General features: G+C 36.6%; 4 protein-coding genes and 1 pseudogene across 5 annotated transcripts; all 5 read right to left on the bottom strand.

The window, feature by feature from the left end:
- Positions 1-2,148: 2,148 nt before the first annotated feature.
- On the bottom strand, positions 2,149-4,265 carry LOC110754033 (2-methylene-furan-3-one reductase-like; annotated as a pseudogene). The gene is made up of 4 exons (XR_002526233.2): positions 3,864-4,265; positions 3,089-3,412; positions 2,768-2,927; positions 2,149-2,585 (listed from the first exon to the last, which is right to left on the bottom strand). The product of XR_002526233.2 is annotated as a 2-methylene-furan-3-one reductase-like (transcript).
- A 699-nt stretch (positions 4,266-4,964) lies between these two features.
- On the bottom strand, positions 4,965-6,897 carry LOC110754254 (2-methylene-furan-3-one reductase-like). Its single transcript, XM_088249763.1, has 4 exons — positions 6,578-6,897; positions 5,888-6,211; positions 5,621-5,780; positions 4,965-5,449 (listed from the first exon to the last, which is right to left on the bottom strand). The coding sequence occupies exons 1-4, from the start codon at positions 6,800-6,802 to the stop codon at positions 5,181-5,183; spliced, it is 978 nt and encodes a 325-aa protein (XP_088105889.1). The 5' UTR covers positions 6,803-6,897; the 3' UTR covers positions 4,965-5,180.
- A 1,841-nt stretch (positions 6,898-8,738) lies between these two features.
- LOC110764533 (2-methylene-furan-3-one reductase-like) lies at positions 8,739-10,136 on the bottom strand. Its single transcript, XM_088250716.1, has 2 exons — positions 10,046-10,136; positions 8,739-9,088 (listed from the first exon to the last, which is right to left on the bottom strand). The coding sequence occupies exons 1-2, from the start codon at positions 10,134-10,136 to the stop codon at positions 8,739-8,741; spliced, it is 441 nt and encodes a 146-aa protein (XP_088106842.1).
- A 208-nt stretch (positions 10,137-10,344) lies between these two features.
- On the bottom strand, positions 10,345-12,199 carry LOC110753839 (2-methylene-furan-3-one reductase-like). The gene is made up of 4 exons (XM_021954855.2): positions 11,786-12,199; positions 11,261-11,584; positions 11,002-11,161; positions 10,345-10,841 (listed from the first exon to the last, which is right to left on the bottom strand). The coding sequence occupies exons 1-4, from the start codon at positions 12,002-12,004 to the stop codon at positions 10,564-10,566; spliced, it is 981 nt and encodes a 326-aa protein (XP_021810547.2). The 5' UTR covers positions 12,005-12,199; the 3' UTR covers positions 10,345-10,563.
- Positions 12,200-14,696: 2,497 nt separating this feature from the next.
- Positions 14,697-16,842, bottom strand: LOC110753936 (2-methylene-furan-3-one reductase). Its single transcript, XM_021954959.2, has 4 exons — positions 16,406-16,842; positions 15,631-15,954; positions 15,313-15,472; positions 14,697-15,131 (listed from the first exon to the last, which is right to left on the bottom strand). The coding sequence occupies exons 1-4, from the start codon at positions 16,622-16,624 to the stop codon at positions 14,866-14,868; spliced, it is 969 nt and encodes a 322-aa protein (XP_021810651.2). The 5' UTR covers positions 16,625-16,842; the 3' UTR covers positions 14,697-14,865.
- Between the last annotated feature and the right edge of the window lie 9,041 nt (positions 16,843-25,883).

Raw genomic sequence — 25,883 nt, 5'->3', positions numbered from 1 at the left:
AAACGTTTTTTTTTTTTTTTTTTCACAAGAAATGTATGCAATTGAAGTTTTGCTTTTTGTTTTTCTTATTTGTCACACTCAGTAAGAAAAATAAGAAGAAAGAAAGAGAAGAAAAAGCAATATACTTTTTTTTAAAATTCTTTTGAATTTAAGTTATAGTCTAAACTACAAGATGATAAGGTTTCTTGCACGTGGCATAGTTTGACTATTTGCCATAGTAAAGACAGACACAAATTGTTTTTTTTTTTTTGACATGTGAAAAATAAAATTAGAGCGGACAAAAACCCCACTAAAACTACTAGCCCACATCACCACATCCACAATTAATCATATGCCCAAACAAAGCCTACAAACCCAACATGACCGAAACCCTAAAGCAACTCATGAGCCTAAATGAACCCTGCCACCACCACCTGAAGAAGCATTGTCATGGCCACACCCACCATCGTATCCATAACAGATTTGGGGAAAATATAATTTCCATTGATCTATCTGGGTATAATAGTGAAAAAAAATCAACGAAAACAAGGACCATGCCAAAGAACAATTGAGTGATTTGCAGCAACCTTGGTCAAAGACGATGTAGAACTAAAAGAGAACATGAGCAGTGTTAGAGAGCGGGTTTTGGGAGAAGGATTTGCTTGAGAACATAGCCTAAAAGTGGTGATGGAAAACTTCAATTTGAGCATGGCTAAAAAAATCACCACAAGGGGTTTCTTATTAAAAATTTCACAATGAACTTATTCACTAACCTAAGACAAACACAACTTATTGATTGGCTCATTCATCGAGTAACATACCAGATAATAACGTAAGCTGTGACAACTTACAATTTTGTTTTAATGTGTATGAGTAAAGTTTGACACTTTGTAAAAAGTAATAACGTGTGCCGATCACATTTAAGAAAAGAGTAAAACAAAGCTGCAATTGGCAATCAAATTTTGACATTTGCTCTTGTTGCCTTGAAAATCATAACATGCATCATTGCTTTGCTACTATATATTTTTATCACCACCGGATGTTTGACACTTTAACCACAGATGCTGTCATTAACATAGTTACTTTACTTTCTTTTTTTTTTCCCAAGAACATGGTTACTTTACTATCTAAATCGAATTTGGAACTTTCAAGATGGTCGAAGATTGTGGACCCATAGTGGAATATCTTTGTGTGTAACTGGTAAACTTGTAGAACAGTAAAAAAAAAAATAGATAAAAAAAAAGGGCAAAATAATAAAAAGGTTAATGGAACCACTAGGCTAGGTGTTTTCGATCCTTATTGATTATTATTATTATTATTATTGTTTGGCGTCCTCGTTTCCTGGTTACATTGCAGCAAAAATAACACAGCAACAAGCAAAGCTAGTAGCATGAAAAAAAAGTAACGAAACTCCAACTTATGTAACATGTTTCTCATATCCCCTTCTTTATTTTTTATGAGGATCTCACATCCCCTTAATACATGTGTGCGCGCGAGTGCGCAGAAGCAAACTCTAACTCTGTATTTCATGGAGATGAGATGGGATACACAAACACCTTTCTTATAGCTCTGCCACTAGCTTCAAGATAGGCAAATGCTTCAAGGGTCTTAGAAAAGGGATATGGGCCATTGGGATCAATCACTGCCTTCACCTTCCCACTCTCCAAGTAAGGGTTGAGTTTCTCCAAGATAGACCCAGAAGAAGTCGGCGTAAACATGAAGGAATTATGAAGAATGAATTGTATCCATAATGAAGTGTTTTGTTTTGATATATCAGCAGAGAAAGAAACAGCAATGAAGAATGTTCAAATATTTACCAACTGCATCATAGACTACATCAAATTTCTCAGGCGGGTCTTCCAAGTTGTCCTTGGTATAATCAATAGCAAGATCAGTACCCAAGCTCCTCCACCAGTTTAATATGTTCTTGTTCAATGCTGATTTCCTGAGTTAGGTTTTTCCAGTTTGGGTCATTTTTGTTTACAGAGTTAACCAAAACATCTGCTGTCCCCAAAGTTGGTGGCTAATTTAACAGTGTTAATCTTCTGTGAAGTGGGTGGTCTTGTTCAAAAAATTAGGGGAAATAGCCAGGGGTCAATACGATGAATATATCTGACTGTTCAGCTTTGTTACCTGCAATGAGCAACCATGAAGAAAACAGAGTGCAAAGTACCCAAACTCCCAACCAACTCCATATAAGTACATAAAACATGCATCATCTTACGGGATGGGATGCACAACCATTATTACAAGATTTCAAGTATAAACAACCAGCAGAAGATTACAAATATATATAAAACACAAACTGACTGATTTCCTGCCTGCACAATCTCTATCATCTTAAGGGATGGGATGCACAACGACCTTTCCTATAGCTCTGGAGGTTTCAAGGTAGGCAAATGCTTCAACAGTCTTAGAAAAGGGATATGGGCTTGTGGGATCAAGCACCGGCTTCACCTTTCCACTCTCCAAGTATGGCTTCAGCTTCTCCAATATAGTCCCAGTTGAAGTCAGCACAAATGTGAGCGCTGGTGGCGTTACTGAACCAAAGATTGTTACAACCTTCCCGTTTTCTTTCACTGCCTTCACTGCCCTGTCAGACTGCCCTGTTTTTAGAAATAAAAACATCATATATTTTCATTCTTTGACTCATTCCTGGTAAATAAACCAACAGGCTATAACATTGATATATTATTTCCTTTCCAGACTTCAGTTGGTGGGTACATGCCTCATATGGATGAAAACATCATGTATAGAATTGTTAAGAAACAACAATGAAGAATCTTACCAACTGCATCATATACCACATCAAATTTCTCAGGCAGGTCTTCAAAGTTATCCTTGGTGTAATCAATAGCCAAATCAGCACCCAAGCTTCTCAGCAAATCCAGTTTTTTAGTGCTTGCAGTAGCTGCTACTTTTGAAGCACCAAAAACATGTTTCGCTAGCTGCCTCACATTAAAAAAAAAAAACATTAATCTATTAGATATAATCAATTGTATAGATATTCAGCTCTACTTAATCAGAGCCCAAATTAGTGCAAATGTTTGCACTTCTTGACTAATTCCATATGCAGGACATTCTGGAACTAGATATAAATTTACTTTACCTGAATAACATGTGTTCCCACTCCCCCAGCGCCTCCTAAAACAAGAATAGATTTACCAGCAGAAAACTCAGTCCGTTCAAGCCCTTCATAGGCGGTCTCCAGAGCCAGGGGAAGGCTAGCAGCTTCAACAAAACTCAGATTTTGGGGTTTGAGAGCCAACACTCTTTCTTCTGAAGCAGTTTACTCTGCCAAAGACCCAAACTTTTTTGGGTTCACCAAAGCATTCTCACTGAGATCCCCATATACTTCATCCCCCACCTTAAAATTCGTCACTTGGCTTCCCACCTTCACCACCACACCAGCAACATCATACCCCGGAACCGTCTGCAAAACAAATAGATTTAATAAAAAAGAATTCTAGCTACGTTCTCTGTCACTTGCCAGCCCAGCTGGATTACTAGTAACACTAAGCATGCTAATTGAAAAACACAGGAACATGAATGGAAACATATCAAGGTAACACAAGTTCCTTCCAGATCAACTAGATGAAATTGAATTTGATTCTTCAAAGCAGCTTCTTTTTTCTCAAGTATTTTGATTAACACAAAATTGACTAAAAACACAATCACTTGTATCAAAAAGAAAAAAAAGAGAGGCAATTATACAGCAAAATGGATCCAACAATACCAGGCCATCTTTTCAAGCTGCCAAACAAACAAACAAAAAAGGGAAAGAAAAACCTATAAATTCGTAAGGATTAACATTATTTTCAAAACCCCAATTCCAAATACAAGCAAATGCATTAAAAGAGAATGAAAGAGAAAGAGGCTCTCACAGGTGGAGGAGAGTCGATCTCCTTGAAATACCCAAGCATCCTCTTGAAATCAATTGGGTTAAGAGATGCAGCAACCACCTTGATGAGCACCTGGTCTTCCTTTATTTCAGGCACAGCGAACATTGGGATCAAATTTCAAAACATCTACAGACTGTCCATATTCTGAGTACACCCAAGCCTTGTTTACAGAGGGTATGGAATCACTTGAAGCTGCAGCCATTGATGACTAAAATGCACAGAAAAACCAAACTTTCAGGGAAATTGAGGGGTTTTCTTCTTGTAAGCAAATGAGTGAGATGAGTGGACACACTCGGATGGATGGGAGGGAGGAGACCTTGACAGCGTGCCGTTTAGAAAGAAAAAGAAAGAAACTCGAAATAATGAATCTAGATACTTTATCACTTGGGTTCTTTGGCCACAAGAGACGCGGTAGCAACGGAACCGGGAAAAGTACTATAAAAAAAAAAAGATAGCTCTTTTTTTAAATAATTATATTAGTATAATCATTCTTATCATTAGTATATCTAGATTAGTATTTATAGAGAAATTCTCCAATAAGTATTTTATGTTAAGAATTGATTACATACTTCTATTTTTGATTGTTGGATTGCATTTATTAAATGCGTTGGTAGTCTCTTAGATGCAATCCAACGGCCGAAATTAGAACTATGTAACAAATCCTTAGTTTAAATATTTATTGGAGAATCTCCCAGTATTTAGTGAGCCAGGATTGTAACATGGCAGAAACAGGTCAGTCGACCTCTTTTAAATATACAACATGGATCCTGGCTATACAATATAGATATAGTTAGACTCTCGTGTCGATCCCAGTAAATGGAGAATTCTCCAATAAGTATTTTATGTTAAGAATTGATTACATATTTCTAATCTCAATCCAATGTATGTTGCATATTAAATATACTAACACATTTAATGAATGCAATCCAATGACCGAGATAAGAAATATGTAACAAATCCTTAACTTAAATACTTATTGGAAAATTTCCCCGAAGGAATTATCCATTTTACGAAGGTAAATCTTTGTAAACTAGGCCAGAGAATAGCAAGTTACAAATCCTGTCTTAGAACAGAACAATACACTTAGAAAAAAGTTTAATTTCTTCTTTTTCTTACTTTCCACAAGTCAGCCCATTACACATGCAAAACTCCCAACTTCATATTATAATATATATAAGCATCTCACATCCCCATTATTACAACACTAAGTTTACACAACCAGCAGATTAGAAATACATAACCCACAAACTGACTGATTTCCTGCCTGCCTGCCTGCCTGCACAATCTCTTCCATCTTTCTTATGGGATGGGATGCACAACCACCTTCCCTGTAGCCCTGTAGGTTTCAAGGTAAGCAAATGCTTCAACAGTCTTGGAAAAGGGATATGGGCTTGTGGGATCAAGCACCGGCTTCACCTTCCCACTCTCCAAGTATGGCTTCAGCTTCTCCAATATAGTCCCAGTTGAAGTCAGTATAAATATGAAGGCCGGTGCTGCTACTGGACCTGGTACTATTGTCACTACCTTCCCTCCTTCTTTCACTGCCTTCAATGCCCTGTCAGACTCCCCTGTTTTTTTTTTTTTTTTTGGTTTTTCCAAAAACATCATATAATAATATCAGTCTTTGATTCATTCCTGGTAAATAAATAAACTAATAGATTCCCCTGTTGGTAGGTGCATGCCATATATGGATGACATAATGTATAGAATTGTTGAGAAACCAGAATGAAGAATCTTACCAACTGTATCATATACCACATCAAATTTCTCAGGCAGTTCTTCGTACTTCTCCTTGGTGTAGTCGACAGCCAAATCAGCACCCAAGCTTCTCAACAGCTCCAGTTTTCTAGTGCTTGCAGTTGCTGCTACTTTTGTAGCACCAAAAACATGCTTTGCTAGCTGCCCAAATTAGTGGAAATGTTTGCACTTCTTAACTAATTCCATGTGCAGATTGAGTTATATAAAGCATGAGGACATTTTTGCAATTAGAAATCAAACTACTTTACCTGAATAACATGTGTTCCCACTCCGCCAGCGCCTCCTAAAACAAGAATGGATTTACCAGCAGAAAATTCAGTTCGTTCAAGCCCTTCATAGGCAGTCTCAATAGCCAGGGGAAGGCTAGCAGCTTCAACAAAACTCAGATTTTGGGGTTTGAGAGCCAAAACTCTTTCTTCTGCAGCAGTGTACTCTGCCAAAGACCCAAACCTTGTTGGGTTCTCCAAACCTTTCTCATTGAGATCCCCATATACTGCATCCCCCACCTTAAACTTTGTTACTTGGCTTCCCACCTTCACCACCACACCAGCAACATCATACCCGGGAACCGTCTGCAAAACAAATTGATTCCAGCTGATTACTAGGAATATAAACGTGCTAATGGGAAAATGCAATAGAAACATAACAAGGTGACAAAACTTCCTTCACGATCAACTCAACTAGATGAAATTTACTTTGATTCTTCAAAGCATCTACCTTGTTTTTCCTTAAGTATTTAGATTTGCACAAAATTAGTTACTTATACAGCAAAATGGATCCAACAACAGCAGGCCATATTTTCGGACTGGACTGCCAAACAATTAAAAAGGAAAAAATAAAAACCTATAAATTCCTTAAAATAAAGATTATTTTCAAAACCCCAATTCAAAATACAGGCAAATGCATTAAAAGAAAATGAAAGAGAAAGAGGCTCTCACAGGTAGAGGAGAGTCAGTGGCCTTAAAATACCCAAACATCCTCTTGTAATCAACTGGGTTAAGAGCTGCAGCAACCACCTTGATGAGCACCTGGTCTTCCTTTATTTCAGGAACAGGAACATTGGGATCAAGTTTCAAAACATCTGCAGCCTTTCCATATTCTGAGTACACCCAAGCCTTGTTTACAGAGGGTGGTGTGGTGGATACACATGAAGCCTCGGCCATGTTGGATGTACAAGAAAGAAACTTTGGTTAATTGTGGTAGAACAAGAAACCAACCAGAGCCTGCTTTTTATAAAGTCAAGAAGGGGATGGAAAATGGGGAGGGAGATATTGCATGTCTGCCGAGTTTCACTATTCGCCACGGACGAACACAAATTGTTAATTGGTTGGTTCATCCAGTAACAGACAGATAAGGCTTATTATCACAAAACGTCCCTAAGTTTTACGAAACTATCAGATTGCATCCTTAATGTTTTTTTGTGTCATTCGTGGTCCTCAAAGTTAGTATGTGTGATCACAAATGGTCTCTACCGTTAGGTTCTGTCAAAAACTTCGTTAGTTTGTTGACGTGACATTTATATATATATATATATATATATATATATATATATATCACAAAACATCCTTGAGGTTCGCACATCTATCACAAATGGTCCCTACGAAATTTTTTTAATTTTTAATTTAAAATTCATAAAATTTTGGTTTTCTTTTTTATATTATTTAAAAATATATATATTGTATTTTAAATACATATGACACTATATTTTTGAAGATGTGGGCTCCACATATATGCAACATCAATAAACTAATGAAGTTTTTTTAAAATAATTTAAAATTCATAAAATTTAAAAATGAAAAAACCATTTATAGAAGGATTTTAACCTTGAGGACCATTTAGGAACCCTAAACCCTTGGTTTTTTCATTTTTAAATTTTCTGAAATTTAAATTATTTTTAAAAAACTCCATTAGTTTATTGATGTGGCATATATGTAGAGCCCACATCTACAATAATAGTGTCATGTGTATTTAAAATTCATAAGATTTAAAAAAGAAAACCAAAATTTTATGAATTTTTAATTTAAAAATTTTAAAAAATTTGCAGGGACCATTTGTGATAGGTGCGTGAACCTCAGGGATGTTTTGTGATATATATATATATGCCACGTCAGCAAACTAATGGAGTTTTTGACAGAACCTAATGGCAAGGACCATTTGTGATCACACATAGTAACCTTGAGGACCACGGATGACACAAAAAAATATTAAGGATGCAATATGATAGTTTCGTAAACCTTATGGACGTTTTATGATATTAAGCCGACAGATAATAACGTAAGATGTGACAATCTACTGGTTTTGTTTTGAGCAAGTGAAAAATAATACATTATTCTGTCATATTCTCAAAATCTAAAACAAAGCTGCAATGGGCAATCAAATTTTGACATTTGCTCTTGCTGCCTTCAAAATCAAAACCCATGCATCATTGCTTTGCTACTATATATTGTTTATCTCCATTGGATGTTATGTTTGACACTTCAACCACATATGCTCTCATTAATTAAAAGATTGCGAAAGAAAACTAAGACAAACTAAGAGGAAGAAGGTGGTGGATCCCACCGGAGGCGGGGTGGAGGCAGGTGAAAGAACATTTATCATATATAATGGTCCATCATGTACATATATTATACATGTTGGATTATGGGGTAACAACAAAGCGATTTTATTTATTCAACAATGGATGGGTACAAGGCTTTATAGAGGACTAGGCTTATTGGCCTTCAACAACTAGAAACTTGTTTACTAGGCTTATTGGCATTTTCACTCTTTGCTGGCTTAGTGGCCTTTTCACTATTGGCTTATTGCTTGAGACTGGACAGCTGTAGTTTTCAGCTTACTTCTTTGTTCAAGGCAACAAGCCTATATATAGGAGAGTAATAACTTTGTATACAGCTATGTCTGTTAGTTTATTATACTACAACAATGGTTAGTTTATTATATTACAATATCTTGATTATTTTATAATAAAACATGCTTTCGATTATCATGATATTTTTGGAGTTACTGACTTTGTTAAGTCGGTTTGTTCATTTTTCAACCATTCTAGATTATTCTAGATTCAAATGTGCATTACTTTTCAACAATACAGTATATTATTTGTTAAAAGATGGTGGATTTCCTAATTGTTATGTTATCAAACATAATATAATCTTTTGATGGATTGCCTTTATCTGTAGTGGAATATCTCTGTGTGTACACAACCAACTTTCCTATAGCTCTGCTACTAGCTTCAAGATTGGCAAATGCTTCAAGGGTCTTAGAAAAGGGACATGAGCCATTGGGATCAATCACTGCCTTCACCTTCCCACTCTCCAAGTAAGGATTGAGTTTCTCCAAGACAGACCCACTAGAAGTCAGCATAAACATGAAGGCTGGTGGTGTTATTGGGCCTGCCACTGTCACAACCTTCCCCTCCTTTTTCACGGCCTTCACTGCCCTATCTGACTCTCCTGTTTTGTTAATTTCCGAAACACAAAAGCAGATAAACCTTAAATTAATTAATTAATAAAATGAAGAATGAATTATATCCATATTGAAGTGTTTTGTTTTGATATATCAGCAGAGAGAAACAGCAATGAAGAATGTTCAAATATTTACCAACTGCATCATAGACTACATCAAATTTCTCAGGCAGGTCTTCCAAGTTGTCCTTGGTATAATCAATAGCAAGATCAGCACCCAAGCTCCTCTACCAATGCAGTTTTTTAGTGCTTGCGGTAGCTGCCACTCTGGAAGCACCAAAAACATGCTTTGCTAGCTGCCACATGTGGAAGCAAATATCTACAGATCTGCAGTTTTTTAAGGACCCAACTTTCTTTAGGTTTAGGGGAGGAAGAGGCACGTTTGGATCAAGTTTCAACACATCTGCAGGTTTTCCGTACTCTGCGTACACCCAAGCCTTGTTTACAGAGGGAACATTTGCTTCCGCAGCAATATTGTGCGTACAAGAAAGAAAACTATCTGTTCTTTCTATCTGTGATGGAAAGAGGTACGGAATATATTATTAAGTTTGAAGTTTGAAATTTGTATTTATGCATGTAGATGCGTTTACGTTTAGGGTTCATTCATAGTTTGATATTACCTCAACTAAGTCAAATGTTATTACTTTAATGGCGGATATGACGAAAGCTGTTTAATATGTTCTTGTTCAATGCTGATTTCCTGAGACAGGTTTTTCTAGTTTGGGCGGTTTCCGTTGTTTTTGTTTACAGCGTTAACCAAAAAACCTGCTGTCTCCAAAGTTGGTGGCTAACTTAACAGTGTTAATCTTCTGTGAAGTGGGTGGACATGTTCAAACAATTAGGAAGGGAATAGCCAGGAGACGATTAGATGAATAAATAAAGTCGTTTCTACCCCACCAGACCACAAAATAAACAAGGGTATATCTGACTGTTCAACTTTGTTACCAGCTCTAAATCTTTCAACTTTATAAACACAGCAATGAGCAACTAGGAAGAAAACAGAGTGCAAAGTACCCAAACTCCCAACCAACTCCATGTAAGTATATAAAACATGCATCATCTCACATCCCATTATTACAAGACTTGAAGTTTAAACAACCAGCAGCAGATTACAAATACATAAAACACAAACTGACTGATTTAGACTCTCATGTCGATCCGAATGAATTATCCTTTTCACGAAGGTATATCTCTGCAAACTAGGCAAGAGAACAAGAAGTTACAAATCCTGTTTCAGAACAATGTACTTGGAAAAAGTTTAATTTCTTATTTTTCTTATTTTTCACAAGCCGATATACATATGCAAAACTCCCGACTTCGTATATAATACATATAAGCATCTCACATGCCCATTATTACATGTTACAACAATTTAAGTTTACACAACCAGCAGATTACAAATACATAACTTACAAACTGATTGATTGCCTGCCTGCCTGCCTGCACAATCTCTATCATCTTTCTTATGGGATGGGATGCACAACCACCTTCCCTGTAGCCCTGGAAGTTTCAAGGTAGGCAAATGCTTCAACAGTCTTGGAAAAGGGATATGGGCTTGTGGGATCAAGCACCGGCTTCACCTTCCCACTCTCCAAGTATGGCTTCAGCTTCTCCAATACAGTCCCAGTTGAAGTCAGCCCAAAAGAGAAGGCCGGTGGTGTTACTGCACCTGATACTATTGTCACTACCTTCCCACCTTCTTTCACTGCCTTCACTGCCTTCACTGCCCTACCAGACTCCCCTGTTTTTTTTTTGTTGCCAAAAACATCATAAAATAATGAGTCTTTGATTCATTCCTGGTAAATAAATAAACCAATAAACTCCCCTGTTGGTGGGTGCATGCCTTATATGGATGACATAATGTATCGAATTATTAAAGAAACCAGAATGAAGAATCTTACCAACTGTATCATATACCACATCAAATTTCTCAGGCAATTCTTCAAACTTCTCCTTGGTGTAGTCGACAGCCAAATCAGCACCCAAGCTTCTCAACAGCTCCAGTTTTCTAGTGCTTGCAGTTGCTGGTACTTTTGAAGCACCAAAAACATGCTTTGCTAGCTGCCCAAATTAGTGGAAATGTTTCACTTTAATTCCATTTACAGTTTGTGGTATATATAGCCTCCGGACATTTTGGAATTAGAAACAAAATTACTTTACCTGAATAACATGTGTGCCCACCCCCCCAGCGCCTCCTAAAACAAGAATGGATTTACCAGCAGAAAATTCAGTTCGTTCAAGCCCTTCATAGGCAGTCTCAATAGCTAGGGGAAGGCTAGCAGCTTCAACAAAACTCAGATTTTTGGGTTTCAGAGCCAAAACTCTTTCTTCTGCAGCAGTGTACTCTGCCAAAGACCCAAACTTTTTTGGGTTCTGCACAGCTTTCTCATTGAGATCCCCATATACTTCATCCCCCACCTTAAACTTTGTTACTTGGCTTCCCACTTTCACCACCACACCAGCAACATCATACCCTGGAACAGTCTGCAAAACAAATTAATTCAATAAACAAGAATTCTTGCTACATTCTTTGTCACTTGCCATCCCAGCTGGATTACTAGTAACGGTAAACATGCGAAATGGTAACATGCAATAGAAACATAACAAGGTACAAAACTTCCTTCATTAAAACCTCAATTCAAAATAAAAGCAAATACATTAAAAGAAAATGAATGAGGCTCTCACAGGTGGAGGAGAGTCGATGGCCTTAAAATACCCAAGCGCCCTCTTGTAATCAATTGGGTTAAGAGCTGCAGCAACCACCTTGATGAGCACCTGGTCTTCCTTTATTTCAGGCACCGGAACATTGGGATCAAGCTTCAAAACATCTGCAGACTTTCCATATTCTGAGTACACCCAAGCCTTGTCTACAGATGGTATGGAATCAGTTGAAGCTGCAGCCATTGATGACTAGAATGCACAGAAAAACCAAACTTTGAGGGGAATTGAAGGGTTTTCTTCATGTAAGCAAATGAGTGTGATGCGCAAACACACTCAGATAGCTCTTCCACTTTAATAGAAAGAGATCAATATCAACCATGTCATCATAGGAGGGAGGACCTATGAGACCTTGACAGCGTGTCCTTTTGTTGGTGAAGGAGAAGAATGTTGTGGAAGCTTGGATATTTACGTACGTACGCGGCCACAGAAAGAAGAAAGGAAAAATAAATTTCAAATTATGCATCTGGACGCATATTATGACTCAGGTTCATTGTGCCAGAAGAGAACAGAACAATGCAATTGGAAAACCTTTAATTTTTTCGCAAGAAATGTATGCAATTGAAGTTTTGCTTTTTGTTTTTCTTATTTGTCACGCTCAGTAAGAAAAATAAGAAAAAGCAATATACTTTAAAAAAAAAAAAAAAATCTTTTGAATATAAGTCATATATCCAAACTACAAGATGATAAGGTTTCTCGCAGCATAGTTTGACTATAAAGATGGACACAAATTGTTTTTTTTTTTTTTCAAAGATAAACTTCATTAAATAAACTTCAACAGTACAAGACATCTAAAATACCAATCCCAAGAGGGTAACAAATTGACATGTGAAAAACAAAATTAGAGCGGACAAAAACCCCACTAAAACTACTAGCCCACATCACCACATCCACAATTAATCATATACCCAAACAAAGCCCACAAACCCAACATGACCGAAACCCTAAAGCAACTCATGACCCTAAATGAACCCTCCCACCACCACCTGAAGAAGTGTCGTCGCGACCATGCCCACTACCGTATGCATAACAGATTTGGGGAAAATATGATTTCCATTGATCTATCTGGGTATAATAGCAAAAAAAACAAAAACAAAAACAAGGACCATGCCAAAGAATAATTGAGTGATTTGCAGCAACTTTGGTCAAAGACGATGTAGAACTAAAAGAGAACATGAGCAGTGTTAGAGAGTGGGTTTTGGGAGAAGGATTTACTTGAGAACATAGCCTAAAATGGGTGATGGGAAACTATGACTAGAAAATAATCACCACAAGAGGTTTCTTATTAAAAACTTCACTGTAAACTTATTCACTAATCTAAAAGGAAAAGATGAGAAGAGAGGATGAGGAGGAGAGGCGGTGACACTTTTTTATCCTCCCTCCTCTATGAAGTGTTTCCTTTAAGACTCACAGAGGTAGAAATCAGCTTGACAAACACAACTTATTGATTGGCTCGTTCATCGAGTAACATACCAGATAATAACGTAAGCTGTGATAACTTACAGTTTTGTTTTGATAGTGTATGAGTAAAGTTTGACACTTTGTAAAAGGCAATAATGTAAGTGCGGATCACATTTAAGAAAAGAGTAAAACAAAGCTACAACGGGCAATCAAATTTTGACATTTGCTCTTGTTGCCTTGAAAATCATAACATGCATCATTGCTTTGCTACTCTATATTTTTATCACAACTGGATGTTTGACACTTTAACCACAGATGCTGTCATTAACATAGTTACTTTTCTTTTTTTTTTTCTTTTTTTTTTCCCCAGAACATGGTTACTTTACTATCTAAATCGAATTTGGAACTTTCAATATGGTCGAAGATTGTGGACCCATAGTGGAATATTTGTGTGTAACTGGTAAACTTGTAGAACAGTAAAAAAAGAAGAAAAAAAGGGCAAAATAATAAAAAGGTAAATGGAACCACTAGGCTAGGTGTTTTCGATCCATATTGATTATTATTATTATTATTGTTTGGCGTTCTCGTTTCCTTGTTACATTGCAGCAAAAATAACACAGCAACAAGCAAAGCAAGTAGCATGAAAAACAAGGAACGAAGACTCCAACTTATGTAACATGTTTCTCATATCCCCTTCTTTATTTTTTATTAGGATCTCGCAGCCCCTTAATATACATGTGTGCGCGCGAGTGCGCAGAAGCAAACTCTAACTCTGTATCTCATGGAGATGAGATGGGATGGGATACACAACCACCTTTCCTATAGCTCTGCTACTAGCTTCAAGATGGGCAAATGCTTCAAGGGTCTTAGAAAAGGGATATTGGCCATTGGGATCAATCACTGCCTTCACCTTCCCACTCTCCAAGTAAGGGTTGAGTTTCTCCAAGATAGACCCAGAAGAAGTCGGCGTAAACATGAAGGAATTATGAAGAATGAATTGTATCCATAATGAAGTGTTTTGTTTTGATATATCAGCAGAGAAAGAAACAGCAATGAAGAATGTTCAAATATTTACCAACTGCATCATAGACTACATCAAATTTCTCAGGCAGGTCTTCCAAGTTGTCCTTGGTATAATCAATAGCAAGATCAGTATCCAAGCTCCTCCACCAGTTTAATATGTTCTTGTTCAATGCTGATTTCCTGAGTTAGGTTTTTCCAGTTTGGGTCATTTTTGTTTACAGAGTTAACCAAAACATCTGCTGTCCCCAAAGTTGTTGGCTAATTTAACAGTGTTAATCTTCTGTGAAGTGGGTGGTCATGTTCAAAAAATTGGGAAGGGAAATAGCCAGGGGTCATTACGATGAATATATAAAGTGGTTTCTACCCCACTAGATCACAAAATTAACAAGGGTATATCTGACTGTTCAGCTTTGTTACCTGCAATGAGCAACCAGGAAGAAAACAGAGTGCAAAGTACCCAAACTCCCAACCAACTCCATATAAGTACATAAAACATGCATCATCTTACGGGATGGGATGCACAACCATTATTACAAGATTTCAGGTATAAACAACCAGCGGAAGATTACAAATATATATCAAACACAAACTGACTGATTTCCTGCCTGCACAACTCTATCATCTTAAGGGATGGGATGCACAACGACCTTTCCTGTAGCTCTGGAGGTTTCAAGGTAGGCAAATGCTTCAACAGTCTTAGAAAAGGGATATGGGCTTGTGGGATCAAGCACCGGCTTCACCTTCCCACTCTCCAAGTATGGCTTCAGCTTCTCCAATATAGTCCCAGTTGAAGTCAGCACAAATGTGAGCGCTGGTGGCGTTACTGAACCAAAGATTGTTACAAGCTTCCCGTTTTCTTTCACTGCCTTCACTGCCCTGTCAGACTGCCCTGTTTTTGGGAATCAAAACAATCATATATTTTCATTCTTTGACTCATTCCTAGTAAATAAACCAATAGGCTATAACATTGATATATTATTTCCTTTCCAGACTTCAGTTGGTGCGTATCCCTCATATGGATGAAAACATCATGTATAGAATTGTTAAGAAACAACAATGAAGAATCTTACCAACTGCATCATATACCACATCAAATTTCTCAGGCAGGTCTTCAAAGTTATCTTTGGTGTAATCAATAGCCAAATCAGCACCCAAGCTTCTCAACAAATCCAGTTTTTTAGTGCTTGCAGTAGCTGCTACTTTTGAAGCACCAAAAACATGCTTCGCTAGCTGCCTCACATTAAAAACAAACATTAATCTGTTAGATATAATCAATTGTATAGACAACCAGCTCCACTTAATCAGAGCCCAAATTAGTGCAAATGTTTGCACTTCTTGACTAATTCCATATGCAGAACATTCTGGAACTAGATATAAATTTACTTTACCTGAATAACATGTGTTCCCACTCCCCCAGCGCCTCCTAAAACAAGAATAGATTTACCAGCAGAAAACTCAGTCCGTTCAAGCCCTTCATAGGCGGTCTCCAGAGCCAGGGGAAGGCTAGCAGCTTCAACAAAACTCAGATTTTGGGGTTTGAGAGCCAAAACTCTTTCTTCTGCAGCAGTGTACTCTGCCAAAGACCCAAACCTTGTTGGGTTCTCCAAAGCTTTCTCATTGAGATCCCCATATACTTCATCCCCCACCCTAAACTTCGTCACTTGGCTTCCCACCTTCACCACCACACCAGCAACATCATACCCAGGAACCGTCTGCAAAACAAATTGATTTAATAAAAAAGAATTCTAGCTACGCTCTTTGTCACTTGCCTGCCCAGCTGGATTACTAGTAACACTAAGCATGCTAATTGAAAAGACACTGGAACATGCAATGGAAACATATCAAGGTAACGGAAGTTCCTTCCAGATCAACTAGATGAAATTGAATTTGATTCTTCAAAGCAGCTTCCTTTTTCTCAAAATTGAATTTGATTTACACAAAATTGACCAAAAACATAATCATTTGTATCAAAAAGAAAAAAAGAGAGGCAATTATACAGCAAAATGGATCCAACAACACCAGGCCATCTTTTCAAACAAACAAACAAACACAAAAGAAAAAGAAAAAGCTATAAAATCGTAAGGATTAACATTATTTTCAAACCCCCAATTCCAAATACAAGCAAATGCATTAAAAGAGAATGAAAGAGAAAGAGGCTCTCACAGGTGGAGGAGAGTCGATCTCCTTGAAATACCCAAGCATCCTCTTGAAATCAATTGGGTTAAGAGATGCAGCAACCACCTTGATGAGCACCTGATCTTCCTTCATTTCAGGCACAGCAACATTGGGATCAAATTTCAAAACATCTGCAGACTGTCCATATTCTGAGTACACCCAAGCCTTGTTTACAGAGGGTATGGAATCACTTGAAGCTGCTGCCATTGATGATTGTTGGACAGAAAACCAAACTTTCAGGGAAATTGAGGGGTTTTCTTCTTGTAAGCAAATGAGTGAGATGAGTAGACACACTCAGATGGATGGGAGGGAGGAGACCTTGACGGCGTGCCGTTTAGAAGAAAAAGAAAGAAACTCGAAATAATGAATCTAGATACTTTATCACTTCAGGTTCTTTGGCCACAAGAGACGCGGTAGCAACGGAACCGGGAAAAGTATACACACAAAAAAAGATAGCTCTTTTTTTATTATATTAGTATTATCATATCATTAGTTTATCCAGATTAGTATTGGCTTAAATGTCGAAATGGTCCTTGTGTTTTATCTTATCGACCAATTTAATCCCCATGTTATTAATTTGGCCAATTTAGCCCCTGTGTTTGTATCTGTTAACAAATTTGATCATTTTTGTCAAAATTATGTTAAAACCTAAAAAAGGGACATTTAAAATTAATTTAAAAATATGTAATTAATTATAAAGATTTAAACTCAAATAATAATAATGCTAAAATGATTAAAACCCACACAACCAATGGTCTCGATTCTTGTAGGAAAAAAAAGGGGTTCTTAGGCAAATTGATGCATACTCTTTTCTTGCAGCAATTTTTCTTCTCTCTTATGTTTTAGATTTTATCATACTCTACCATTCATCTCTCTCTCCTCTCCGATCCATTGGCCTGAATGTTGTCGACTTTTGCTGCAGCGAGGATGATCAATTGGCGGTAGAGCCATCAAGGTTATGGTGACCGGCTATGAAGATCTTCGTGATTTGTCAAAGAGGAAGCCGTGAGAGAGAGAGAGAGAGTTGTTGTGGTTTAGGTGGGGTTGGAATGGTGGTGAGGGTGGCTATGAGTTTGGGGATAGAGTGGTGGTGGTGAGGGTGGCTGGGTTTGGGAGGTGGTTGAGGTGTGTGCATGAAATTGGGGAATGTGAATTTTTTTTTAAAAAAAATCATTTTCAAATAGATTTTAAAATTTTATAATCAATTACAGTTTTTTTTAATTAATTTTAAATTTTTTTATTTTTATTTTTAAGGGAATGGACCACGTTGACTAACATATACAAACACAATGACCAAATTGGCCAAATTGATAACACAGGGACTAAATTGGCCTATGAGATAAAACACAGGGACCATTTTAACATTTAAGCCCAAATTTAATTAGGAATTTCTTTTTCTTACCTCTATATAGAAGTTCTTAATTTATTCCAAGGACTCTTCTTCCCTTGAACTTTCTCATCTAACCCATTTAAATCGCTGTACAACAAACCTTCTTCATTGCGCCACCAAGAACACACTATTAGAAAAATGCTCGATAGGGACCCTTTTATTAGAGACACAAATAAAAACAATCTCTACTGAATGTTATTAAGGAATGATAATAGAAACAGTCTCTATAAAATACTATTAGGGACGGATTAATAAATTTTGTGATTAATTATTTGAATATGTTAACAAATAAGGCACAAATAACTAACAACCGTGCCTAAAAGCCCTCCACCATCTTCACTAAAGGCACGGATAACTTAAAAACCATGACCTATAAGCCCTCCACTGTGTCATTGTAACAAGTACCACTTAAAAACTTATGGGAAATTGACTTATATATATATATATAAGCAAAAGGTAGAGAATAATAAAATATTTAAAATACCAGAAAATGCCATTGGTTAATACAAACATTAAGAATTGAAATTATTAATTAAATGAGGATAATATGGTAAATTCACACTTTTTCATATTAAAAAAAATTAAATTTAAAAGAAAATTCAGATAATGGATCTTATTTTTATGGAACACAATTACCCATTATCATTTTTAATTCTAAAATAAATTTAGATTTAAAAAAAAAAGCCTCTCACAGAAGTGCGTGTAGAGAGGCTAGTAATCACTAAAGATAAACCTTAACCAAATATACTCACTTTATAAATTTCAATTGGAAATACTCACTTTGTAACATGAAAGTACCCAATTGCCCTTCACATAAATACATATGTATTGACTCTTTATCCCCTCAAAAATTCATTTTCTGAAACCATTTTCTCCCAACTCCCCTCTCTCTCTCTCTCTCTCTCTCTCTCTCTATATATATATATATATATATATATATATATATATATATATATGTATACATGCATATATATGTATACATGCATATGGAGTGTTATGCTTTAATTGCTTAATTGTGTTCTAAATTTATGCTCTAGGCGCCGCTCCAGCCTCCTCTCCTTTGATCTCTAACTATAAGTCCTCTTCTTCTCCGTCTTCAAATTTCAGTACTCCTCCGTATCACTGAGGGATTTAGGAATTACGAGTCTCTCTCTCTCTCTCTCTCTCTCTCTCTCTCTCTCTATATATATATATATATATATATATATGTGTGTGTGTGTGTGTGTGTGTGTGTGTGTATATATATATGTATACATGCATATGGAGTGTTATGCTTTAATTGCTTAATTGTGTTCTAAATTTCTGCTCCAGGCGCCGCTCCAGCCTCCTCTCCTTTGATCTCTAACTATAAGTCCTCTTCTTCTCCGTCTTCAAATTTCAGTACTCCTCCGTATCACTGAGGGATTTAGGAATTAGGGGTTAAATTTTGAAATTCCAATTTAGGGATTCATGCAATGCCTTATTTATGACATGTGCCTCATTTTTGTAACCGAGATTGCACTGGTATAGTCATGATTATCTTGGTTTCTCGGGGTTACGCTTGGCCAGAAAGAGAGAGAGAGAGAGAGAGAGAGAGAGAGAGAGAGAGAGAGAGAGAGAGAGAGAGAGAGAGAGAAATGTCGGCTTCGGTGGCGTTGAGGTGGGTAGTGGGAGTTGGTTTCACTCTAGAATATATAAAAAGTTGGTTTATTAGAAAACACAACTTGTGTGAGTTGAAATTTTGTGCAAGGAGTTGAACAAAATAGAATTTGTTTTCTAAAATGTCATTTTAGTAATTAAGTTGATTTTGATTAGGGATGACATAAATCCCGTTGGGGGAGATTTCTGCAAAAAACATGGGCGGGTATGGGGATCCCCCATTTTAAAAATACCTAATAGATATGGGCCGGGATCCCCATTCCCGAATCCGGTGCTATAAGTGTTGTATTTGTTTTTAATTAATACATATAATATTACATAACAATTAAAAAGTTACCCTAAACTTCGTAAGATGGTGAAGCTTTAACTTATTTTTATTTATTATTATATAATTTTATTAGTTTAGTCAAATTAAATTGAGATGATTTTGAGGAGTTGAGTGAAATTTTATTGTTGAATTAAATGTAATTGAGTTGAATAATAGTTTAAGGTGTAATTAAATGTTATAATATGATTTTATTTTATTTTAAAAACCTAGGATTCGGCCGGTTTTAATGATACCATCCATAATTTTGATTCCAATTCTTGACAATAGTAAACGGTTTTAATGATAATCAAATTTATTTTCATTCTAATTCATGACAATTGTTAAACAAACTAATTTGAACGCATGACTCTGATTCATGCTTACCCCGATTTCTAAGAGTATCTCCAACCGACATGTCAAATTACCACATAGACATGAAATGACAAAAATTGAAGGTTATAGTTGCTCTAACCAATGTCAAATATTATTTTAATATTTTTCAGCCATGGACTCCACTATCATTTACTTTATTTTAAAACTTTATGCATTATGAAAATCGTGTGGTAATCATCATAATCACTTCACAACCCATTAAATTTCCCTTTTTTTTTGTTAATCCACATTTAATTTCAAAATTGAACACCCATAAATAAATCAGTTTATTTATAGGGTAATGCTAGGCTTACCACATTTTTCATACCACATTCATACCACCTCTCTAATAGAGGTGGAGCCCACCAATACAATGGGGCCCACCTCTATTAGAGAGGTGGTATGAATGTGGTATGAAAAATGTGGTAAGCCTAGCATTTTCCTTATTTATATTATACGTACTAATTAAGGAAATTCATATAAGTTACTAGTTAGTAGTTAGCATAAAAAAAGAAAAAAAGGCAAAAAATTTGAAAAGATAGCTAAGCAACGTGTCAGCATCGGAACGGTGATCCTCTCATATGTTGGGAATTGTACCAATAGCAGACGAGAAGTACGTCTGAGGCGTACAGCTTATAGAAGCGTCCAATATATGTATAGAATATAGATAATATTTTTTACCAAAAAAAAATGTATATATAATAGTAATACGTAAACCCGAGTTTACAGAGCACTCTTAAAACAGAGTACATTTTCGTAAACTCTCTAGTCTCCCTCTCTCTCCATTTCTTTGAGTCAATCTTCTCTCCCCACCCCCCACCCAAAGAAAAGAATTCTTGATTGCACAATGTCCGCACTGCGAAGAACCGCCCTCCCCCTCCTCTTCTTTACATGGGTATGGTGGATGATCACTATTGCAAGTGTTGCTTTACCACCTGCCGCCGCCGCCCCAACCGCCCATACCTCCCCGACCTCCGCTTCCGCCCCCCGGCTCCGGCATCGGCTTCAGCCACAACCTCCGCTTCAGCCACTACCGGCACGACCTCCGGTACATCCACTACCGCCACGACCTCAGCACCACCACCAGTACCATCCGAGGTGGATCATCCTTGCCCAGAAGATGATGAGGAGCTGCCCGTGAGCACATGGCCGGGAGACACTCCCTAGCCTGAAACCTGGACTCCTCGTTCTGATATGGCGGCGGAAGAATCAAACAATCTTGGCGCCCAGAAGTCTAAGGTTCTTGCTACCGCCTCGACTTCCGATACAATCCCAATCTCCCCTACATTCCCGACGACCTCAGCACCACTTCCAGTACCATCCGAGGTGGATCATCCCTGCCCAGAAGATGATGAGGTGCTGCCCGTGAGTACATGGCCGGAAGACACTCCCTGGCCTGAAACCTGGACTCCTCGTTCTGATACGGTGGCGGAAGAATCAAACATTCTTGGCGCCCAAAAGTCCAAGATTCTTGCTACCGCTACCGCCTCGACCTCCGACACAACCCCAACCTCCCCTACATCACCGACCGTCCCTACCACGTCATCACCACCACCAGTACCATCCGAGGTGGATGATCCCTTGCCAGAAGATAATGAGGATCTGCACGTGAGTACATGGCCGGCAGACACTCCCTGGCCTGAAACCTGGACTCCCCGTTCCGATATAGCGGAGGAAGAATCAAGCAATCTTGGCGGCAACAATAATCTTTCTGACTCGCTCCTCCCTTTGGCCATTGCTGCGGTGATAATTGCTAGTGTAGCAATGATCTTTGTTAGAAGAACAAGCGGCGCTGAGGTTGGAGAGGAGCCTACCCAGGACGAGGCCGTTTTGATCTTTCCTCTGCCACCGAGTGTGAATGCGAAAAATGCGAAAACAGTGATTAACTGCAATTGGGTTCGGCTTGTTACGTTCTTGGAACATCATCCGGAGGTGCCTTACTTGAACGTTGTGATTCTGTTGCTCTCTATCATTTCGTGGTTGTTCTTTCTCCGTCATCAACATCCATAATTACCATATATCCATAGGTACGTATATCAATGTTCTTTACTTGTTTCTTGAACAATCTTGGTCTAAATTTTGCTTGCTTTCTTATAATTAACTAACTTTCTCCACCATTCTTGGTTAATTTTGCAGGTTGCAATATGATTTGTCCATTCATCCTTGACCAGTGTAGCCTGTGTAGTGTGTAGGCATTCAATTCAATATTGTAGTTGTAATGATGAGGAACAAGTTTTTGGGCTATTTCAGTACTGGGTACCCACGCACAAACAAATAAGAAAAAGGCCCAAGAGGCCCAGGCGCTTGCGAATAGAGCAGACTTTGTTGGGAGAGGTCCCCGCTTTGCGCCCGACAGTACCTCGAGGGTTAGTCCCCGCAATCGCGCGGGGGATACCTTGATTTTGACCAAAAAAAAAAAAAAAAACCAAAACTGGCCTGATTTATATAAATTTTAAACATTACTAATTCATTTTAAATGAACAAATATGTCAAACAAAAACGTCTGTAAATATATCGCTAACTTTTAATTAGCCCGCTAACTTTTGTAATTTCATTAGGCTCTTAATCTTATATCGCTAGCATTAAAACTTTAGAAATCAACGTGCCCGGTTTTTTATTTTCTACAGTCAAAGGAGGAAGCAAGTCATGTTCTAGTTTATTTTCCACGCATCATACGACATTTTAATCGAGAAAATATCGTATCAGATACAGTTCTAATTTTATTAGGTGTAGGATACCGGATACAAATTTAAGGCTTAAATGTCGAAATGGTCCTTATGTTTTACCTTATCGGCCAATTTAATCACCGTGTTATTAATTTGGCCAATTTAGCCCCTGTGTTTGTATATGTTATCAAGATTTAACGGTTATTTCAACTCTGATGTTGACGATTTTTTACAGCTACACTCCTTGACCCTATATGAATACAATGACTGTATTCGATCGTCAATTTAAAATATTTACACTAGTGGATACCACAAAATCTTATGTTATATTTAATAAAAGTATAAATAAACTCTTAATTATTAGTGAATGTATTGTTTTGATGGCATACGCATTCTACGAAACTAGTTTCAACGATCCAACCGTCAAACTTGTTTGTTTATACTTAGAGATCATATACACCAAAAATCGGAAAAAATAAACATTCAGAGATCAAGTAATGAGACAAAACATTTCGACAGTTATAAATGAAAAATCACGATTTAACGGTTATTTCAACTCTGATTTTGATATTTTTTACAGCTATACTCCTTGACCCTATATGAATACAATGACTGCATTCGATCGGGAATTTAAAATATTTATACTAGTGGATACCACAAAATCTTATGTTATATTTAATAAAAGTATAAATAAACTCTTAATTGTTAGTGAATATATTGTTTTGATGGCATACGCATTCTACGAAACTAGTTTTAACGATCCAACCGTCAAACTTGTTTGTTTATACTTCGAGATCATATACGCCAAAAATTGGAAAAGTAAACATTCAGAGATCTAGTAATGGGACAAAATATTTCGACGGTTATAAACGAAAAATCAAGATTTAACAGTTATTTCAACTCTGATTTTGATGATTTTTTTCAGCTACACTCCTTGACCCTATATGAATACAATGACTCCATTCGATCGTGAATTTAAAATATTTACACTAGTGGATACCACAAAATCTTATGTTATATTTAACAAAAGTATAAATAAACTCTTAATTGTTAGAGAATATATTGTTTTGATGACATACGCATTTTACGAAACTAGTTTCAACGATCCAACCGTCAAACTTGTTTGTTTATACTTCGAGATCATATACGCCAAAAATCGGAAAAAATAAACATTCAGAGATGAAGTAATGGGACAAAACATTTTGACGGTTATAAACGAAAAATCAAGATTTAACGGTTATTTCAACTCTGATTTTGATTTTTTTTTTTTTACAACTACACTCCTTGACCCTATATGAATACAATGATTGCATTTGATCGTGAATTTAAGATATTTACACTAGTGGATACAACAAAATCTTATGTTATATTTAACAAAAGTATAAATAAACTCTTAATTGTTAGAGAATATATTGTTTTGATGGCATATGCATTCTACGAAACTAGTTTTAACGATCCAACCGTCAAACTTGTTTGTTTATACTTCGAGATCATATACGCCAAAAATCGGAAAAATTAAACATTCTGAGATGAAGTAACGGGGCAAAACATTTCGACGGTTATAAACGAAAAATCACGATTTAACAGTTATTTCAACTCTGATTTTGATGATTTTTTTTACAGCTACACTCCTTGACCCTATATGAATACAATGAACTAATTCGATCGTCAATTTAAAATATTTACACTAGTGGATACCACAAAATCTTATGTTATATTTAACAAAAGTATAAATAAACTCTTAATTGTTAGTGAATGTATTGTTTTGATGGCATACGCATTCTACGAAACTAGTTTCAACGATCCAACCGTCAAACTTGTTTGTTTATACTTAGAGATCATATACACCAAAAATCGGAAAAAATAAACATTCAGAGATCAAGTAATGGGACAAACCATTTCGACGGTTATAAATGAAAATCACGATTTAACGGTTATTTCAATTTCGATTTTGATGATTTTTTACAGCTACACTCCTTGACTCTATATGAATACAATGAACTAATTCGATTGTCAATTTAAAATATATATTTTCTAACAAAAACCCAATCCGAACTACAATAATATATTTTTCTAACAAAAATCCGATCCGAACTAAAATAATAAATTTAAAGCTACTTAATAAATGTATATACCGTTTAATTTCTTAAGTGTTATGCATACAAAATAGAAAAACAAAAATAAATTGGTTTAGGCGACGAAATATTTGGATTACGTCACGCAAAGATTTTAAAAAGTAATTTTTTTATTTTATTTATTTTTGTAAAGACTTTGCGCGATGAACAACACTTTGTGCAACAAAGGTTAGTAATTGGTCGCGCAAAGCCATGCAAAGATTTAAAAAAATATTTTATTTATTTTATTTATTTTTGTAAAGACTTTGCGTGACAAAACAATCTTGGAAGCGCAGTACTTTGTGTAACGAAGTTAGAAATTGGTCGCGCAAATTCATGCAAAGATTTAAAAAATAATTTTTTTATTTTTGTAAAGACTTTGCGCGACGAATCATACTTGGTAGCGGCAATACTTTGTGTAACGAAGGTTAGTAATTGGTCGCGCAAAGTCATGCAAGGATTTTTAAAAATAATTTTTTTATTTTTTATTATTTTTTAAAGATTTTGCATGACGATTTTTTGTCGTCGCACAAAGTGACTTTGGGCGACGATTGTGTTTCGTTGTGCAAAGATTTGTCGTGCAAAGTGACTTTGGGCAATGATTGTGTTTCGTTGTGCAAAATTTAGTCGCGTAATACTTTTAGCAACGATTTTTTTTTGGTCGCGCAAGGGTTTTTTTTTACTAGTGTTTGTCTCACACCACTTCCCTTCTGCCCTTGAATATTGCAGCCTCAAGATGCTTCTGTTCATTTGAAACTTCATTCTTTATGGTTTCATTTGTTTCATTTGCTGCATTCTTTAGGTGCTCTTTGGAGGCTTCCATGGTTGTTCCTTTTGGTTATGTGGTTTTCTGGTTCCCCTATGGAGAATCATCATATCTTTCCCCCTCTAACTCTTCATCTTCATGAGGCTCTACTTTTGGAACTCCTATCAGAGAGCTCCGTTCTTCCTCATGAACTTCGTTTGAGCTTTCCTTTTG

This window comes from Prunus avium, chromosome 3 (assembly GCF_965620075.1).
Source record: "Prunus avium chromosome 3, drPruAviu1.hap1.1, whole genome shotgun sequence".
NCBI lineage: Eukaryota > Viridiplantae > Streptophyta > Magnoliopsida > Rosales > Rosaceae > Prunus > Prunus avium.
This window is presented reverse-complemented; position numbering and strand designations above follow the sequence as displayed.

Excerpts from the sequence above, each read along its gene's own strand:
- LOC110754254 (XM_088249763.1), bottom strand. The coding sequence starts at position 6,802 with ATGGCCGAGGCTTCATGTGTATCCACCACACCACCCTCTGTAAACAAG. Across the intron at positions 5,781-5,887 it reads TGGGAACACATGTTATTCAG|CTAGCAAAGCATGTTTTTGG; the intron begins GTAAAGTAGTTT and ends TAATTTGGGCAG. Across the intron at positions 5,450-5,620 it reads TGTGGTATATGATACAGTTG|GGGAGTCTGACAGGGCATTG; the intron begins GTAAGATTCTTC and ends AAAAAAAAACAG.
- LOC110764533 (XM_088250716.1), bottom strand. The coding sequence starts at position 10,136 with ATGGAGTTGGTTGGGAGTTTGGGTACTTTGCACTCTGTTTTCTTCCTA. Across the intron at positions 9,089-10,045 it reads AGTTGAAAGATTTAGAGCTG|GAGAGTCAGATAGGGCAGTG; the intron begins GTAACAAAGTTG and ends TTAACAAAACAG.
- LOC110753839 (XM_021954855.2), bottom strand. The coding sequence starts at position 12,004 with ATGGCTGCAGCTTCAACTGATTCCATACCATCTGTAGACAAGGCTTGG. Across the intron at positions 11,162-11,260 it reads TGGGCACACATGTTATTCAG|CTAGCAAAGCATGTTTTTGG; the intron begins GTAAAGTAATTT and ends TAATTTGGGCAG. Across the intron at positions 10,842-11,001 it reads TGTGGTATATGATACAGTTG|GGGAGTCTGGTAGGGCAGTG; the intron begins GTAAGATTCTTC and ends AAAAAAAAACAG.
- LOC110753936 (XM_021954959.2), bottom strand. The coding sequence starts at position 16,624 with ATGGCAGCAGCTTCAAGTGATTCCATACCCTCTGTAAACAAGGCTTGG. Across the intron at positions 15,955-16,405 it reads AGATCGACTCTCCTCCACCT|ACGGTTCCTGGGTATGATGT; the intron begins GTGAGAGCCTCT and ends TTTGTTTTGCAG. Across the intron at positions 15,132-15,312 it reads TGTGGTATATGATGCAGTTG|GGCAGTCTGACAGGGCAGTG; the intron begins GTAAGATTCTTC and ends TCCCAAAAACAG.